At 36.0% G+C, this 19,371-nt stretch overlaps 1 protein-coding gene across 2 annotated transcripts in view; it reads left to right on the forward strand.

Moving 5' to 3' along the window:
* Positions 1 to 19,371, forward strand: part of PPME1 (protein phosphatase methylesterase 1) — a 60,270-nt gene that overhangs the window by 26,512 nt on the left and 14,387 nt on the right. For both annotated transcript variants that reach the window (XM_032489343.1, XM_006181588.3), the window contains exons 2-9: positions 357 to 450; positions 1,114 to 1,206; positions 4,809 to 4,866; positions 5,314 to 5,365; positions 9,670 to 9,824; positions 10,670 to 10,760; positions 14,903 to 14,968; positions 18,131 to 18,254. In XM_032489343.1, the coding sequence (XP_032345234.1) occupies positions 357 to 450; positions 1,114 to 1,206; positions 4,809 to 4,866; positions 5,314 to 5,365; positions 9,670 to 9,824; positions 10,670 to 10,760; positions 14,903 to 14,968; positions 18,131 to 18,254 (733 nt within the window). The remainder of the gene's footprint in view (positions 1 to 356; positions 451 to 1,113; positions 1,207 to 4,808; positions 4,867 to 5,313; positions 5,366 to 9,669; positions 9,825 to 10,669; positions 10,761 to 14,902; positions 14,969 to 18,130; positions 18,255 to 19,371) is intronic.

The following is a 19,371-nucleotide window of genomic DNA, read 5'->3' on the forward strand; positions in this document are numbered from 1 at the left end:
AAATATTAGTGACCAAAAATTATTGTAGCAGGAATAATACTAGGAGTAGGTTGAGAGGATAGGAATGAGCCGATAGCCAAAAACACAGTGAGAAAACCAGCAGGTTTTGTGGTGTGTATATACACAATATATTTGTGATTAAAATATACTAAGGAATTTCCTAACATCCTAAAAGTTTTATATATATCTGAACTTTTAAAAACACATTTGAATATAATACTTTGTGAATGAAAACATACCTTTATAAGAAAGTATGTTACTATTTTCATTTCAGATTTCCACTCAGTATTTGTTTATCAAGATTTTGTCTTTTCATGCATAATTCTTTTTAACTTGAAATCTCTTTTTTTCCTTAGCCCTGGAAGAAAGCGGGACTTTTCTCCTGTTCCTTGGAGTCAGTACTTTGAGTCCATGGAAGATGTAGAAGTAGAGAATGAAACTGGCAAGGATATATCCTTTGCAAAATGGCTTATTCTTTAGTAAGCTTATAACATTTTCTAAGTGTAGTTTCTAAAATGTTCTCTATTCCTGCTTTTTATTTCATTTTTATTCCTTACCTGTTCTTTGTACGGCATAGAATATTACTTGAAAGACTATGCCAGTATCTTACTTGGCTATAATTGTCTAATGTGTGGTGAAGGGATTAAGAATTAAATTCCTGAAACTGATCAATCTCTTGAGGACCCAGGGGAAGGTTTCATGATCCAAGTGAGTTGAACTGTGTTAGTGTCTAGAAACCAGGGACTGTGACCTCATTAAGGCAAAGGGAATCTTTTTTTTCCCCCATTGAAAAAGTGGTCATACTGGCTGCATGCTTCAAAAACAGTAGTTTGGTGTCTCAGAAACTTCTGTTCAGGTGCCTCTTAAGTTGGGAAGTCTGCAGCTTTGCTTTTAGTTTGGTCCTGCCTGAGTTTTCTAATCAATATTATTATGACTAAGTTGTCAAAAGCTTCAGTGAGGGGGAGAGAAATAGCTCAGTGGTAGAGTGCATGCTTAGCATACCCAAGGTCCTGGGTTCAATCCCCAGTACCTCCATTAAAAAACAAAAACAAAAACAAAAAAACAAAATTCAGTGAGCAAAAGCTTAGATATGTTATCTTTAACTATTCATACACTTTTCGAGTTTACAAGAGTGGCTCAGAGGGTCCAGTCCTACTCCTTCTGCATGGAGGAGGCCATTCTGCCCTTTCCTGGGCTGTGTTCACGGTAAGTAGTTGATAGTAGAAGCTGATGTTAGTGCAATCATTATTTATTTCAGGATGAATTTGACTAGCCTGACTCTTCCTTCTGTGCACACTCACTTAGCTTCATGTAAGAAGATTAGGGATGTAAGTTGAGTCCAAATGTTTATCATCGTAGGCCCCAAATCACCTGTTCTTTAAACTAGAGGTTCTTAACTGGAGTGAGCTTAAGTGCATGAATTCTTCAGTTTATAAAATGTTCTCAATATATTGCATTGGGATGAAGGGGATGGAATTGTCAAAAGTGGGGGTCTGTATCTCTGTGATCTAAGTCATAGATAAGCAGACAGTCTATTCAGGTGCTTTAGATAGAAATAATGTCTGTCCTCCCTAATAGAGCCTACTATAGTACTTAACACCTGGAGATGTCCCATAAATATTTGGAAGATGTTTTTTCTTTTTTTAAATAATGCTTTCTGTTTTAATGGTATTAGTGAGCTACTAGGAAGTAAATAATACTTGGTTGATGATACCCTGGTCTAGAGTAGAAAATAAGTATCTGTGTGAATACTGCCAATTGTAGATCTTCCCAGTATCCTTGACTCTGGGATGGGGTAGCCCATATGTAAGGGGAGATGGTGTTAAGGAAGACACTGGCAACATTGCTGTCTAAAATGAAATTGTTATCTCTTGTATGTATCAAGTAGATACACATGTGTCCTCTACTTACCATTAGGGAGTCTGAAGGATAGAAGGTGGGAGCAAGTGGGAATGCAGCACTAGGAACCTGGAGCCGGATGGCTGTGGAGTTGAGGAGGGCCCTGAACTTTTTCATTTTGCTCCTGGCAGCAGGATTATTGTAATTAAGTGTAAAGGTGCCTCTGGTCTCTTCTATTAGACTATGAATTCCTTGAAAATAGGGGTAATGTCTGACTTCTTTTGTTTCCAAATGTCCTGAAACAGTTCCTGACACATAGGCACTTACTCAACCGTTATTAAATGATTTGACCCTTGTCTTGTTTGCTGCTTTCTTTCTCTTAACTCTAGGAGGTAGCTGTATCATTTGTCCATAAGTTGCAAACTTTCATGTCTCTGGGCCTGTGTTATCCAATAGAAATGTAATGCAAACCACATGTATAGTTTTAAATTTCCTAGTAGGGACATTAAGTAGGTAAAAAGAAACAGATGAAATTAATTTCAAAATGTATTTTATGTAACCCGTTGTATCCCAAATATTATCATTTTGACAGATAATCAATAAAAAAGTTACCTTTGCGATATTTCACATTATTTTTTATACTGTCTTTGAAATCCAGTGTGTGTTTTATACTCGTAGTGCATCTCAGTTTAGACTAGCCACATTTCAAGTCCTTAGTAACATGGCTTTAGTCATTTACATCCCTCAACTAGATTATCAGCTTTTTTCGAGGCAAAGACCACGGCTTATTTATGTGGGGCACATATTTTATACTCAAGGAATGTTTTTTGAATGAACAGGTAACTGCAACATGTGCCTGTTCCTAATGTAACAACTATATTAGTAAATGTACTCTGATAGCCCTGAGCCAGGGTCAGAAATGGTTCATGTGCTGTGACTCTCATGTTGCCTGGCTCTGCTCTAAACTAATATACTTTCACTGGGCAACTAACATGTTGGAGACCTGGAAGGAAAGAGATGTGTGACTGGGGAGAGGAAAGAGGTATCATCTTAATTGGCATGTCACATCCATACAACTGAATTGAAACTGGGAATAGTTACTCTAGGCTCTACCTGATAAGAAATTTGACAAAAAGTAGTCTGTGCAAAGGAAAAGCTTTATTCCAAGGATAGTACTTAATAGGTCATAAGATTTTGTAAAATTTGGTGAGAATTACATATGTAGGCCAGAGGTAGCCTCACTATATTCATTGAACTTTTGAGTAGCTACCTAGGACTCTAGTGCAAAATCAGAGCTAATGTTAACTGAACATTGAGTCCTTAGAAATGAGGGATCTAGTTAGGTCTAGATCAGACTTTCCGTGAAACAGCTATTGCTTTTGACACTAAGGGGAGGAACAATGGAGTAGAAGTCAGGTGATGTGATTTCTAGTTCTGATTTTGTGAGTACTAGTAATAAATAGATATTACGAGTACTAGTAATAAATATAAAGGCTACTTAAGCCCTTGAGTAAGTCACATAAGCCTTTCTGTAGTCTCCAAATGCAGTCTCCCTACACTTGAAGATGTCTGTAAAGATTATGTATAATAGTGGATATGAAAACTGTTTTTAAATTATGAAGTCTTGTACAAATATTATTATAAGCTATTTGTTGACATGTATTGATATTAAGTAATTTTATCCCATAGATAGGAACAATAAAATAACATGGAAAGTGCCTGGCGTAGAGGAAGTGATTGATAAATAGCTGCTGACATCATTATACTTGTTATCATTGTGGAAGATGCCTCTGGTTCTTCTTTTACTCAAGTGTATTCTACAGATGACAAATTCCATGAGAAATTAATGAAATAGGGATTTTGTGATTAAATGAGTTTGAGAAATATTACATACAATATATATCAGTGATATTTCAATAAAGCTGGGGAAAAAGATTTCAGGAAATACCCAAAGAGATGACAGGAGGCTACATTTTGTTGACAAATCAAAGGGGCTTTTCCTCCTCTCTTTCTTATTAATTTTATGTGTTTTAAAATATTTTTATCATGAGAATATAATAAAAATGATATGTTTAATCACTTAAAGGGAAAAATATGATTTAAGAAATCTGATTTGTGTTATATGTTGACTCTTATGTTGGTAACTTACCTTGATTCTGGTCTTCTTTTTACTAGTAGTTATATGACCCTGAGCAAATAATTTCCTCTCTTGTCTTCAGTTTCCTCATTCATAAAATGTGAGAGTTACCCTAGACAGTTCTCCTATTTTATTTTTAAAAGTAAAAAAAAAAAAAAGTTGGTGACATTTACTAACACAAATTGTGATGTATTATTGCCAGAGAATCTGGTTCATTTGAAGAAGAAGATCCTCAATTATTTCAGATTTGTTTAAACATCTCAAATTGTACCTCATCATAATATTATGATTTCTTTTTCAATATATTATTATTTAACTGACAAGCTTATGTGTACTGCTGCTGTATCTTCAGTGAATCTTTGGTAGATTTCATGTCTTGGGCAGCTTTCAAGGTTATTTCTTGATCTGAATGTCACATTTATATGATAAACTGAGCCAAGATGTAAACTGACTCATGGTCCTTACCTAGAGAATTTCCCTTCCAGAGCATGAAAAGATAACAGTGAGTATGGATGAAAATCATAGGTAGTAGCAAAGCTCAGAGGGTATTTCTTACAGGTGCTTATTCTGTCTCATGAAAAAACTAGGAGGAGTTTAATTTTCAAGAAAGATTTCAGTGGAGAAAGCCATATTTTGAAGTTGGGATAGAACCAGAATATACACCAAAAAAGCAGAGAATAGTCATTTCTAAAATTTTTCTTAAAAGTGGAAAGTCTTTGATTCTCTTGAAATTCTTGAGTTCTGATGGCAGTTCATCCAACAAAGTTACCATTGATAATGGGGAGAGATTTGCTAATCTGATGCATCTTAATACTTATCCTTTTCTTCCTAGGCAGCAATCATTAGTAGAGTTCAATGTAGAATTGTGGCTTTGGATCTTCGAGGTCACGGTGAGTGAAGTTCTTAATTAGTCACTGACTCAGTGACATATTTGCCAAGCCCTTTGAATAGTGTTAAGTATTATAAATTTCATCGTGGCTTGGTCTGTTCCACTTAGGCATTTTGTGGGAAGTATTAGCTTTCAGTTTTCATAAATATTTTATAAATACACAGATACGTATATATATTGTTGTTTAGCTAAGAGAATCTCCATTAATGTAACCAAATTCTAATGTTGATGATGTATAAGAGATGTGGAAAAATCTTTGCTACTGTAATTATCCTTCTTAAGATGGCCAACTATAAAGATGTGTCTGTAATAGAAAATCCTTGCTATGCTCATCATATACAATTATAAAATCACCATTTCATTATCCTAAGGTAAAATTTTTAAAGAGAATACTCTTGCTTTTATAATTCCTATTCTTGGAAGTTTAAAAAAAATATTTTCTTTTTAGGTGAAACAAAAGTCAAGAATTCTGAAGACCTGTCTGCAGAAACAATGGCAAAGTAAGTAATTTAATATTGTTTATACAATCACCTGGCTTCCATTACTGTTATAAATAAATAGAATATCTTTATTGCTCTCCTGATGAGATTGTTGAACAATAATTAGCACAGAGAAAATTTTCCTTCTGTTCTCTTTCCTCTACATCTAGTGTTTCCCTACTATTTCATATTGAAAGAGATCTCCATCTTTTTTGGTATATTCAATGTGATGATCATCATCACATAATGCACTTGTAAATTCTTCAAGGCATAGAAATATGTTGGCTTTCGAAAACTTTTCTTCTGTTCACAAGTGTTGAATAGAATCTGACGATCTACTGGGGACCCATTCTTAAAAAGTAGTTTTATACAAGAGACCCTGTGAGGTATTCTCAAGGTATCCTGCCCACATTCTTTGTCCAGCTTTATAGTAAAACAGGAACAGGGTATTAAAGAATAACTGATTATACACTGGGCCTCAAAGTAAAAGATGAATATAGCACATACAGTGGCTCTCAAACCTGGCCACTCATCAGAATCACCTGAGAAGTAATTGAAGTACTGATGATTTGGCCCTAACCTAGACCTATTGAATTAGTGCTTCTACCAGTGGGTCTGGGCATCTATATTTCGATAAAGTTCTTTAAAGGAATCTGAGGTAGCCAGTCCCATGGCTGGTATTTGGGAACAGCTATTCTATGCTGTTAACAGGATTCTCCCATCTTCCCTGCTTTAATACACCCTTTCTCATGTGGTTAATGCATGCTCTCAAGTGTCTGACCAACTTTGGCACCAAAAATATCTTGTCCCTTCTTACCGTAGCAGCTTTAATCCATGAGTAAGCTATTTTTCTTTCAGAACCCAAACTCATATGTGGCCATAATTTTATTGTTATAGTAGTTGCTATTTATGTGCTTTCTATCTGCCAGGCTTTATTAAGTGTAAATTAAACATTTGTTAAGAATAAATTATTTAATTAATCTACATTATTAACTCTGTAGTGTATTATCACCTTTTTTTTTTATGAATGAGGAAACTGAGTCAAGTTGAATAACCATATGAGGTCACACAGTTAATAGACCAGAATTGTGATCATTAGCCATAGTGCTTGGCAGAGAGAGAGCAAACAAGAGAGAGAGAGTGAGAGAGTGGTAACAGTGTGTGAGGACCATTCCACTCAGTGAACATATGCCTGAGAAACCACGAAAAGAAAGCCAAGAATCAGCTCCCTCAGTTGTTCCTTTGTAGTGTGAGAACAATAAAGCGTGGAATAATCAAGCATGTTAATGATACCTATAGAAAGATTTGTGAATGATTTTTAAAGGGTTTCTTGAGTGTTGACCAGAAAAGTGAAACACATCATCTAAGTGGTCAGGCAGCCAAAGGGTGATGATGGCTTGACTGACATTTGAGAGGAAATTAAAGAATTTAAGTGATGACCTTAAGGAAACATTGCCTAATAATGTATCAGTCTGGGACAATCAGGAGACAGAGACCACACAGTAATTTAAACAGGAATAGTTTAGTATAAATATTTATTAACTATAAACAGGGGATTGGAGTTATGAGGAATTGGCTAGCAAGAAGTAAAGAGAACTAAAGAATTATAGGGTTAGTAAACTTGATTTTGGGAATCATGTCACAATGTATATGTGTATCAAATCATTACATTGTACACTGTAAATATGTTACAGTTTTATTTATCAGTTATATCTCAGTAAAGCTGGGGGAAAAATTCAAAAACAGAGAGAAGGAAAGATTAGGAATAGCAGGTGTAAGAAGCAGCCACTTCTTATATCCCCTCAGACTGAGAGTACCTGAGTGGAAGAGGTTGAGGTCTAGACCTTGTTGGAGAGGGCACAGTGGTGGCTTACTGAAGGCAGAGAAGTCACTTTGATGCTACATTGGCAGAACTTGCCAGAAATCTGCCCTTTAGGGTACAGGGGAAGCTGTTCACAGGGAGATACCTCACTAGAGGCACTCTGCAACAAAAATGTTGGGGGTAGTTCCAGAGATCTGTTGTACAACATAAAACCTATAGTTAACAATAAGATACTGTATACTTAAAAGTTGGTAAGAGGGTAGATCTCATGTTAAGTATTTTTACCACACATACACACACACAAAAGCAATGCAAGGAATCTTTTGGAGGTGATAAATATGTTTATTCCCTTGATCCTGGTGATGGTAGCAGGAGTGTATACATATATCCAAATGTACCAAATTGTATACATTAATTATGCACCATTTTTTATATACCAATTATACCTCAGTAAAGGTAAGGGGAAAAAAAGAGCATTGGGGGTAGGGGGATGGAGTGCTTGGAGAAGCCACCTGTGCTGCAGGAGTTGAGCGGGAACAGTGTGTGCTGCACATCCTGGGTGCTAGAGAAGCTACAGGAGCGTGTGGAGTAAACGTGAACCAGGAACAAAACCCTCTCTTTCTGCAGTGTCTCTCCTTTGCCCTCTACTAACACAGCTTAACATCATACCAGCTGGCAAAGGAAAAATATGTAAAGGCCTCATCCAGTTTTGCAGAACATGCGATGATGGGTGAATTAGAGCTAAAAGAGAATCAGTTGATAACTCACATAAAAAGTTAAAATAAATTATTAAAACCAGCTGCAATAGATGATAATTACCAAGAATCGGAAAAGCAAACAAGTTGGATTCTTGCTGAAATAGTTGAAGCAATATAACATTTATATGATTTCTGAATTCTGTGTAACCAAAAATCTCAAAATGGGACCAGGGCAGTTAAGGTTTTCAAGTAGCACTGACTGCATGATTTTTGACTTTCATATCAACTTCAGAACCTAAACCCTACATAAAATGCAACTCCACTGAAAGTGGAAGAGCCAAGATTTGAGCCCAGGGTACTTTGATACTCCTTTTTCTGTTATGTCTGTTACAGTTTTATTTATCAGTTATATCTCAGTAAAGCTGGGGAAAAATATTGCTTCTGTATTAATAAATATGATAGAATCCCCCTAGAAAGTGTCTATCAAAACTCTGGTACATCCAGTTACTGACTAGATAATCTTCCATAGCATCCTTTTATTTTACTCATTATATCTGTTACTAACCAAAAGTTTTAAGCTTAAATTTAACTCCAAAGGAATATTAAACTATTCCTTGTTTTCACTTATAAAATTGGGTGGCTTCCTTATCTCCCATTCTGATTATCTGCAGATGGTACAACTACCCTCACATCTGTAATTGTTATATGAGATGTTTAAGATTAATTCCTGCAGAAGTAATTAATAACATTTACCTCTGCCATTCTGAATACTTGTGGAGACCATATCTGAAAGGCTGTGTATCTACATTCACAACTGCTGTATTTGGCTGACTTTGTGTGAGTGCTTGAGGTATGTCGTGACACTCAGCAAGGCAGCACTGTCTTTTGAAGTTGACTGACTCAGCCACTCCCAAAAGAAGACAGTAGAGCCTGTGGTCTCTAGAAACACACCTTACTTACTTATTACTATAGTCAAGAAGGCCCATAGGCAAATAAAAACCAAAGTGCCTGCTTTACCTCTCATTTTCAGAGCTTAAAGGTTTGACTCTGTTAAACTCATAATTAAAGACTAGAACAGAAGCCAATAAAAATTTGTTCTGAACGTCTTTCTAGTTTCTCAGAACACTATACTTATATTTGTGTTTATACTTCAAACAGCTTTACCTGACAAATTGTAAGTAATTAACATTTGTATAGCAATTTACTCTTTTTCAAGTAGTTTCACATTCACTATCTCAGTTAATACTCAAAGCAATCCAGAATAATAACTGATATTCTTATCTTCATTTTATAGATGTTGAAACTCTGAGAGATTAAGTAGCTAATCCAAGTCCACATAGTAAAAAATAATCTGGGCTTGCAATTCACCTTGTGAAGTCAAACTTCATTACATTATAATGCTTAATAAAATTATTTTCCTGTTTTATAGATGGGGAAACTGAGGCATAGGGCAGTTAAATGACTTGTCCAGAGTTTCAAGCTTAGGTTAAAATAAAGGTATATGTTTATGTACTTGTATTAAACATGTGAAACAGTGAAAGTGTGATGTAAAGGAAAATCAGAAAATTTTGGTTCTTAGTCCTTAAACTGACATTTATCAGAAGAGCTAGATGTGTGGCTTGTGTGTAGGAACTGGGGGTGGGGCGGGTGTTAGGAGGTTTACATAGGTACATTAGCAAAGTAGTCCAGTAGACCTTTACAGTCCTAGGACTATTAGTTACAGACTGAAGTAGAGAGTTAGGGAAGAAGACTATTTTTTCTTAATTGTCAGAGAACATTCCTTGCTTTTTTCCCCTTCTTTGCAGAGATGTCGGCAATGTGGTTGAAGCCATGTATGGGGACCTCCCTCCTCCAATTATGCTGATTGGACATAGCATGGGCGGTGCTATTGCAGTCCATACAGCATCATCCAGTCTGGTGCCAAGCCTCCTGGGTCTGTGCATGATTGATGTTGTGGAAGGTAAGTTTTCTTAATAATGACTAAGTCAAAATCTTTGACTTATGAGAGACATAAGTGGTAGATTATTATCTTATTTTTATTTATTATTGACTTCTCTCATCTTGAAGTATCTCCCTCTTTTATATTTTTTTAGTGTTATTTTGTGGCAAAGGCATCCCAAAATTTTTTTTGAGATATAATTGACAAATAACTTTGCATTAGTTTCAGGTATACAACATAATGATTCAATCCCAATATATGTATATATTGTGAAGTGATCATCACCACACTATGTCTAGTTAACATCCATCACCACACAGTTACGATTTTTTTCTTGTGATAAAAACTCTTAAGATCTGTTCTCTTAACAACTTTAAAATATACAATACAGTATTATTAATTATAGTCACTATGCTGTACATTAACTGGAAGTTTGTACTTTTGACACCTTCACCCATTTGCCCACACCCCACATTTACATGTCATCAAAAATCTTCATAAACATCTTTTATGGCTGCATAATATGTCAATTGTATGTATGTTGCATAATTTTATTTAACATTTAAAAAGAAGCTGCTGTGTCTTTTATGACCCAGCCTCTGAAGGCACACTATTGCTTACACAAGTCAGCCCTATTCAGTGTGGAGGGGCTACTGAATACCAGGGGGCAGAAACCACTGGAGGCCATCTTGGAAGCTGGCTATCACATTAGCCTTCTGAATTTTCTTAAACTGCTTCTTTTTTCCCCTAAACATCACTTAATTCTGCTGTCATTGAGGAGGATATATATATATAGTTGACTCAAAAAGTTTAAATGCTCAGAATATGTTAAGTGCTGTGGTTAAAATATTTTGTTTAACATCTAGGTACAGCCATGGATGCACTTAATAGCATGCAGAATTTCTTACGTGGTCGTCCTAAAACCTTCAAGTCTCTGGAGAATGCCATTGAATGGAGGTAACCCACAAATCTATATTGTCTACATTTTATTTATTTATTTTTAATTTTTTAATTTTCATTGAAGTATAGTTGATTTACAATATTGTGTTAGTCTCTGGTGTACAGCATGGTGATCAGTTATACACACACACACATACAAACGTATTCTTTTTCATTACAGGTTACTATAAGATAGTTGAATATAGTTCCTTGTGCTATACAGTAGGACTTTGTTGTTTATATTGTCTATATATATATATTTTTATTTTACATGTTAGATTGTAACTTTCCTTTTTCATCAGCTCAAGCACCATGTTGAAGGGAATAGTTCAGTTTCCACACCTTAGTTTTATTGTAATATCATGTATGGAAACATTTATATAAAGAGCAGATTTAAAAAAAAATACTTTAAATGTTTCAGACTAGGCTCAGTTGTCTAAAACCCATCCTTTTTCCAATACACTATAGTACTTCCTAGAATCTTAGTAATTACAGATCATCACTATCTAGCTTTTCCTATCTCTAAGGTGGGACTTTGGATTAAATGAGGTTGTGAGGCCTTTTCTACCTCTGATGCTCCATGGTTCTAGATTCACTTTCTGTATTCCAGAGAAGATAGGGAAACGAATGTAGGTTCCCTTCTCAGTTTTCATTTGGGTTTTGTGTAAATAAAAACCCTTTGGCTAAATGGTTCTCATAAAAATTACTAACAGAGTTGGCTACGGGTTCTACTTAAGTAAAGGCTGTTCAGTTATCATTTGTTAATTCAATCAATTATTTGATTATTTATTAAACACGTATTTCTATTTATTAAACACTTTGTGCTAAAGGGCAAAAATTCAGAGATGAGAAAACACTGTCCCACCTTCAAGGAGATCAGTCTTGAGATAAAATATCCTCATTATCCTGTCTTCCTACCTATTCCTCAAAGTCCATCTCCAGTTCCTTCTGTAGAACCCTTGCTATAACTCCTCCAAACCACTCAGGTCACTCCCTCAGCAAAATTGCTGAAGACCTTTAAGTCTGTATTGCATTGTACTGTTTACCCCTTAAGGCTTCTAATCTGCCTTTAAGGCACATGCTTGTATTGTTAATTTTCATTTTTGTCTTAGTGCCCTTCCTGCATCATAAGGTCAGAAGCTATTCTCTATTTCTTTTGTACTTTCATACAACATATAGCATATTGCTGGCTGCTCTGGCAGGCAGAACATATCTATTTACTGAATCAGAGATAGCAAGTGGAAATTAAGGGCCTGGTAAAATATGTCCTAGGGATTCTTCCTAGGACAGAGGATCTTGTGCTAAATATGGTTTGCCAGAATGGTGTTTGTGTTTGGTACCGTTGTTTCTGCCTCCCCTTGTTCATTGCTGTGATGCAGGATTCCTGTTCTCTTGAAAACACCAAAGATCCCTCCATCTTAAGCAGCCACACTGAGAATGCAATTGCTGCCAGCTCAACACGTACCTCGAGCACTCTGCCTGCTTCCCCAGTAACAACTAGTGAGAAAATTATTCCAAATAACTTTTACACTTTATTCAGTAAATATTTTTTATAGTACCTAAGATGTTTCAGTACCTGACCTAAGAACTGGGGATGAATCAGGCTTAATTCCTGTCATGAAAAAATGGGAATGCATACAAGTAAATACATAAACACAACACAATGAAGGAAGTACAGAAGGTACAGAAGATAGGCACCCAAACCAGCTTGGGCATCATGGTGAACCTTCTCTTAAGGAGAGATAGAGTCTTGATTCTAGTGCCAGATGTAGGATAGGATAAGTGTTCTGTTTGTTGAATATTAAAATGTTATGTGTTCTTTGAGAGCCACTGATTTTTAGATACTTTCTAAGCCTAAGAATCAGAAAGAGTACTATGAATTTTTGGTAATTTTGTTTTGTGTTTGCTGGATATCTGAATTGAGTTTATGACTCATGGCCATTTTGGTTATTCCAGATACTTTTTTTTTTAAAGATGTTGAAACACAAGCCCAATCTGTTTAATTTATTAAAGATTTAAAGCAAAATGAATTTCTGCTTTTGCTGTCTTTGTCATCCAAATGAGAGGCAATAGGGTATAGTTATTAAGAGCCTGGGCTTCGAAGTTAGATATAGATTTGCATCTTGGTTCCACCACCTGGCTGCTCTGAGGAAAACAGAATAGGGGAAGGAGTAGGGAGTAGGGTTGATAACCAAAGTGGGAAATTGGTTCGGAAACTATTGTAGTAGTATAAGAGAGTAATGATGGTAAGCTGGGTTATCATGGCAACAGAGGAAGTTATATGGTCATATCTGGAATGTATTTTGAAGGTAGAGCTGACAGGACTGCCTTATGGATTGTGTGTTGGGTGAGAGGTTAGGGGGAAGTGCAGCATTCAAGGATGACTTCTAGGTTTTTAGCCCAAGCAATTGGTGAATGATAGAGACAAAGAGCAATAGATTTGAGAGCAAGCAAGGGCTAGGGAATCAGGATTTTTGTTTGGATCAGCTGAAATGCTTATTGTACATCTAAATGGAAACGTTAAGTAGGCACTAGTTAAAAGAGATTCAACTAGAGATAAATTGGAGACTCATCATCACATAGATAGTATTCAAAGCCAAAAGATTTAATGTAGTCATCTAGTTGACAGAAAAATATCCAAGAACTGAGCCTTGGGATACTCTACAATATTTAGAGCTTGAGAAAGAAAGGAAGATCCAACAAAAGACACTGACAAGACACAGTTGGTGAAATGGAAGGAAAGCCAAGAAAGCACAGCAAGTGTTTATAGAAGGAGGGAGAGAGGATTTATGGTGCTGAGAGATTGAGTAAGACTAAGAAATGACCATTAGAATTCGTATGATGGAGGTGATGTTGACAAAGGAAATCTCAGAAAGTAAGTAGGAGATAGAAACCTGATAGGAGTTGGGGATAATGGCTGAGGAAAGGGTCAGAGGGAACAAAGTGGAAAAAGCAAGTAAGATAACTTTTTTGAAAAGCTTTGTAGTATAGGAGAGCAGAGAAATGGGGTGGTATCTAGTAAGGAATGTGGGATTGAAAATGTTTTTAAAAGCTAGAGAATATTTTTAAAGGATGTTTTATAATATCCACTAGAGAAAAAATGATGACACAGGAAAGAAACAGGGTAAGTAAAGGAAACAAGGTGTACATAAGCAAGAGCGGATAGGAACCAGTATTCAATGTTGGCCTTGTATAGAAACAGAGATATTTCATATATTAAACAGTCTTCAAGGCAGAGTGTATGATTATAAATACTGGTGGATTTGTAGATTCAGTTGGTGGTAGAAAAATGAGGTAGTAGTTCTGATTGCTTCTGCTTATTATTAAAATAAGAAACAAGGTCATTATCTAAGGGGGGGAACACCTTAAAATTGTATGTGATGTTTAAAGCTAAAAAATGAGATTTAAAGAAATGTGTTCTGATGTCCTGCTTCAAGTGGTATTTCTAGTTCCCCCCTGGGACAGGCAGTCATTTTGCTTGGCCCTTAACCAACTCTGAGAAAACTAATCTATTTAGAGTCTAAGCTCCTAAGCTCTATATGATAGTCTACAAGACCCTCCAGGAGTTGGCCCTGCCTGCCTATTATCCTAGTCTGTCACACTCCTCCTTTACTCTCTCTCCTCTGCTTCTTCTTGCAGTCTGCCATCGAAAATCATCATCTTGCTGACTTTTTCACATCACTGTGCCTTAGTTCACGATGTTCCTTCTGTCTATTAATATTCTGACCTCCCTCTTTTATGTTCCACTTAACTTCTTAAGTCCTTATAGGCAGGATACTTGGGAAGCTTTCTCTAACTCACTTAGAATAAAGTGATTTCTTTGAATCTTGCCTTATTATATTAAAATTATTTGTTTCTGTTTCTTTCTCCTCACTGAATTACGTGCTTCTTGAATGCAGGGCTGGCACTTAGTATCCTCTTAGTAAATATTTGCAGAACTGAAATGGCTTCAATGCCTTTACTTAATTTTCACTGCTTGGCTTATAGCCGTAATAATAACCAAGAGGGAAGATATGGCACTCTCGATAGTAAGCTATATTGGTAACCATAACTTTTTAGTAGATCCTGCAGAATCTGCAGAATTACTGATTTGACTCTGGTGACATGATAAGATAGATGCTGAATAACCTCTTCTCTCCCATCTCACTTTTCTTTTCTAGTGTGAAGAGTGGCCAGATTCGAAATCTGGAGTCTGCCCGTGTCTCAATGGTTGGCCAAGTCAAACAGTAGGTCTTATTTTTCCCTTTTGGGCAGGTTAGAAGCTGAAACATGGTAAGGGAATTACAGATTGCCTTTTTTTGTCATACACCTATCCTACCATCCTGGTGAATGTCTTCATTACTTTAGATAATTTTTATAAATGAGCTCAGTTGAGCCGGCTGTATAGATTTCTTTTCTCTCTCTCTCTCTCTCTCTCTCTCTCTCTCTCTCTCTCTCTCTCTCTCTCTCTCTCTCTCTCTCTCTCTTTTTAAGAAATCCCAAAGCCAAATAATGTCTTCTATGTAATACTGGATTACCTTATTAGGACAACTGTAGGTGTTAAAAGGTGAAGAATACCAGAGAATGGACATTAAGTGTTCACTCTATTGCTGGCACCTATGATTTCATTCTGGTAACAGTCTCCTTTTAAGCCAATCGTGGTTGTGAGGAATTTTTTGTGTAAGACCTTTGGCACAGCCTGAGTGAAAGCCAGATTCTAAGGGTGAGCTAAGATTATTCAGCCCAGTTGCTCCTCCTGGATAGGGTTCATGAGTCCTGGGTATTGCTGTGTAGTCACAAAATAAACTTTAGGTGAACTGGGAAAATGTTTCCCACCAGAACAGACAGGAAGCACAAGAGTTGATGAAAATAATAACAGCATTATTGAATGCCTCCTATTTGCCAAGCACTGTGCGAGGTATTATATGTACACTGTGTAATTTTTAAAACCTTGTATAATGGAAATTGTTGAAGCATACAAAAGTAGAATAATATAATGAACCCCAATGTACCCATTGCTCATCTTCAGCAGTTACGAGCTCATGGCCAGTCTTGTTTCATCTGTGCCCCTATTTATTTTCCCTAAGCACAAAATATTTTTAAACCTATTCCAGATAAACATAACTTCCTCTGTAAGATTTCCATATACTTTAAAAGGTAAGGACACTTTAAGTGCAATCACAATACCACTGTCACACCTAAAAAAATTAGCAATTGCTTAATATCATCAAATGTCTATTTAGTATTCACTTTTCTGTTTGTCTCATAAATTTTTTTGGTTCAAATCAGATTACAGTAGGGTAGATACATAGCAATTGATTGATAAATCTCTTCAGTATCTTTTAATCTATAAGTTCCATTTCTATCTCTCATTTTTTTTTTCCTGACAATTTATTTGTTAAGGAAACCTGGCTGCTTGCCCTATAGAATTTCCCACAATCTGGATTTGCTAATTGATTCCTCAAGGTGTAATTTTTTAAAAATAATTTTATGTATTTAATTTATTTTTTGTGGGGGGAGGTGATTAGGTTTACTTATTTATTTTTAGAGGAGGTACTGGGGATTGAACCCAGGACCTTGTGTATGCTAAGCATGCACCCTACCACTTAAGCTATACCCTCCCTCCTCAAGGTATAATTTAACATGTTTCTTTATTCCCTATACTTTCTGTAAATTGTTAGTTAGATCAGAAATTTGATCAAGTTCAGGTTTGTTTGTTATTTTGGTTTTTCATTTGTTTGCAAGAATAGGTGATATTTTGTACTGCCATCAGGAAGCACATAATGTCTGGTTGTCCTTTTTTTTAATGTTAGTATCCATTGATGATCATTACCTGGATTCATTCATTCATTCATTTGCACTATCTCATTTAATCTATACAATACCTCTTCAAGATAAGTATTTTGTAGGAGAGGAAATGGAATATCAGAAAGATAAAGTGACTTTCCCAGGATTACAAAGCTAATGAATGACAGAGCTCATATTCAAACTCCTGTGTATTTGACTTCAGGCCTATATTTTGGATTTTATGCCTAAAAGGGCAATTTGAGTAGTAATATCTGGCAGGCACAATGCAGAGGCTTTGAATAAGCTGTGAGACTGCTCACTTCAGTGCTTAAATATTTTGAGATCTGACTTCTCTAAGCATTGGTAAAGCATTTTGAAAGGAAGTTACATGGCTTATATGCAGGTAGTTCAACAATTTTTAAATTTTCACTTCACGTGGTGTTTTAATATGTAAACCTGTGTATGTAAGGTTGTGTATTTTAATTGTCACATAGATATCAGCTGGAACCTTCCTGCCCTTCTTGATCTGGGTATAATTTTCTTGAGCCTCCCGATCCAATGTTATGGAAATTCAAAGGCCCGTATTGTTTCTTTGTTACTTTAACCTAAATGTGAAACTTGACACCTCCTCAAGTTCCATAGAAAACACCCACTTAACAGAACATTTTTGAATATACACTTCACTGAAGGTTTGGTTGAGGAGACAGAGAAGGAGAAGTTACCATTCTTAAAAATCCACCACTGAAGTTTCACTGACCTTTCAATTTTTCCCAGTCTCTTTATTCAATATTGCTCGCTCTCTCCTCTTCTCCCTTCTGTCTCCCTTTTCAAAGGCAAAATAACAAATTCTCTTATCATGCAGAGTAGACCTTAGCACTAGCTGCTACCTAGCTAGGGTTTTGGGATTTTACCTTTAACACTTGTCAGTGTGTTTTTCCCAACAGATTCTCTTTAAAAAGAATTGTGGTACCAGCTATTCCTATAATAGTTTTTCTACCTAAATATATAATAAAGAGACACTATTTTTTAGAGGAAAAACAACAATAATTGGTTGGATCAGATGTGCTGATCTCTAAGATTTCTCTGGTCCTAGTTATGGTTATTGTAATTGCCAGTTTCTGTCTGCTGATTAAAAGTAGGGGCCTTTTATCATTCTGTTTGAGCCTTGTACTGCCATAAGCAGAGTACAGTAGAGAAACACCATGCTTTAGGGTTAATTGGGCTGGATTTGCCTCTCAGCCTCATCCACTCCTGAGCTAAGTGATCCTTTCAGCTCTTCAGAGCTACTTTGTGGCAATGCTGTGAGGATTATATATAATAATGTCAAATAAAACTCCTGTCACCTTGCCTCAGGTAGTGGTTACTCTCTTCTGTAGGTCAGTATTGGTGCAAGAACTGGAAACCAGCCCTTAGAGTATAGTCAAACATTGGCCATGAACTTCCACACCCCTGGTCTACTTTTGTACATTTTTAAATGCACATTTTTTGCACCATCCTTTTCCCAGAAGTGTTATTAAGTTTTAACTAATATTTGATTATAAAAGGCCCTAAATATCAGCATCTCTAAGGTAATTTGTATGCAGAAGAGAGGTATGTGATAGCACTTTTTTTTTTTAAACTAGGTGTGAAGGAATTATAAGTCCAGAAGGCTCAAAATCTATAGTGGAAGGAATCATAGAGGAAGAAGAAGAAGATGAAGAAGGAAGTGAGTCAGTAAACAAGAGGAAAAAGGAAGATGACATGGAGGTGGGTGAAAGCCTGTATTTTTGGAAGGATGGGGTAGGGAATGGTTCATCATGTGTAGGGTGGGAAAGGGAGGTAACATTGTTCTTTTTGTCCATCATTAGGTATTTTAGGGGACAAAGACATTATTATAATAGATACTTACATAAACTATAAGATATAAAGCACTTGTTGATAGCTCTGACAAATTGGAATATAAAACTTACAGAACTACCCTCCCTCAGACTGCTCTCTCATCAGGTTCTTTCTCACCTCTGTACGTCTGTTACTTTGGTTTATCTCATAAGAATATCCCATTTCCTACCACTCTGTGCTAAGCCCACTCTGATCTTACCCATCTTTCTTATTTTTTTTAAATTGAAATATACAGGGTCTTGTCAGTTTCTGGTGTACAGCCTAATGTTTCAGTAATACAAATACATACATATATTCCTTTTCATATTTTTTTATTATAGGTTATTACAAAATATTGAATATAGCTCCTCTGTGCTATACAGAAGAAACTTGTTGTTTATCTATTTTATATGTAGTAGTTAGTATCTGCAAATCTCGAACTCCCAATTTATCCCTTCCAGTGTTAGCTATGGTGGTAATCATATTGCAATATATAAATTACCTTGTACCCCCTTTCCCCCTGGTAACTATAAATTTGTTTTCTATATTTGTGAATTTGTTTCTGTTTTTGTTTATTTGTCTTTTTTTTTTAGAGTCCACATATTAGTGATATTGTATGGTATTTTTCTTTATCTTTTGGGTTTACTTCACTTAGAATGGCGATCTCCAGGTCTATTCATGTTGCTGCAAATGGCATTATTTTATTCTTTTTTATGGCTGAGTAGTATTCCATTGTATAAATATGTCACAATTTGTTTACTTAGTCATCTGTTGATGGATACTTAGGCTGTTTCCTTGTCTTGGCTATTGTGAATAGTGCTGCTATGAACATTGGGGTGCAGGTATCTTTTTGAATTAGAGTTCCTTCTGGATATATGTACAGGAGTGGGATAGCTGAAGGGTAAGTCTATTTTTAGTCCTTTGAGGAATCTTCATACTGTTTTCCGTAACAACTGCACCAAACTACGTTCCCAACAACATTGTAGGAGGGTTCCCTTTTCTTCAC

This window comes from Camelus ferus, chromosome 10, assembly GCF_009834535.1.
Source record: "Camelus ferus isolate YT-003-E chromosome 10, BCGSAC_Cfer_1.0, whole genome shotgun sequence".
NCBI classification, from domain to species: domain Eukaryota; kingdom Metazoa; phylum Chordata; class Mammalia; order Artiodactyla; family Camelidae; genus Camelus; species Camelus ferus.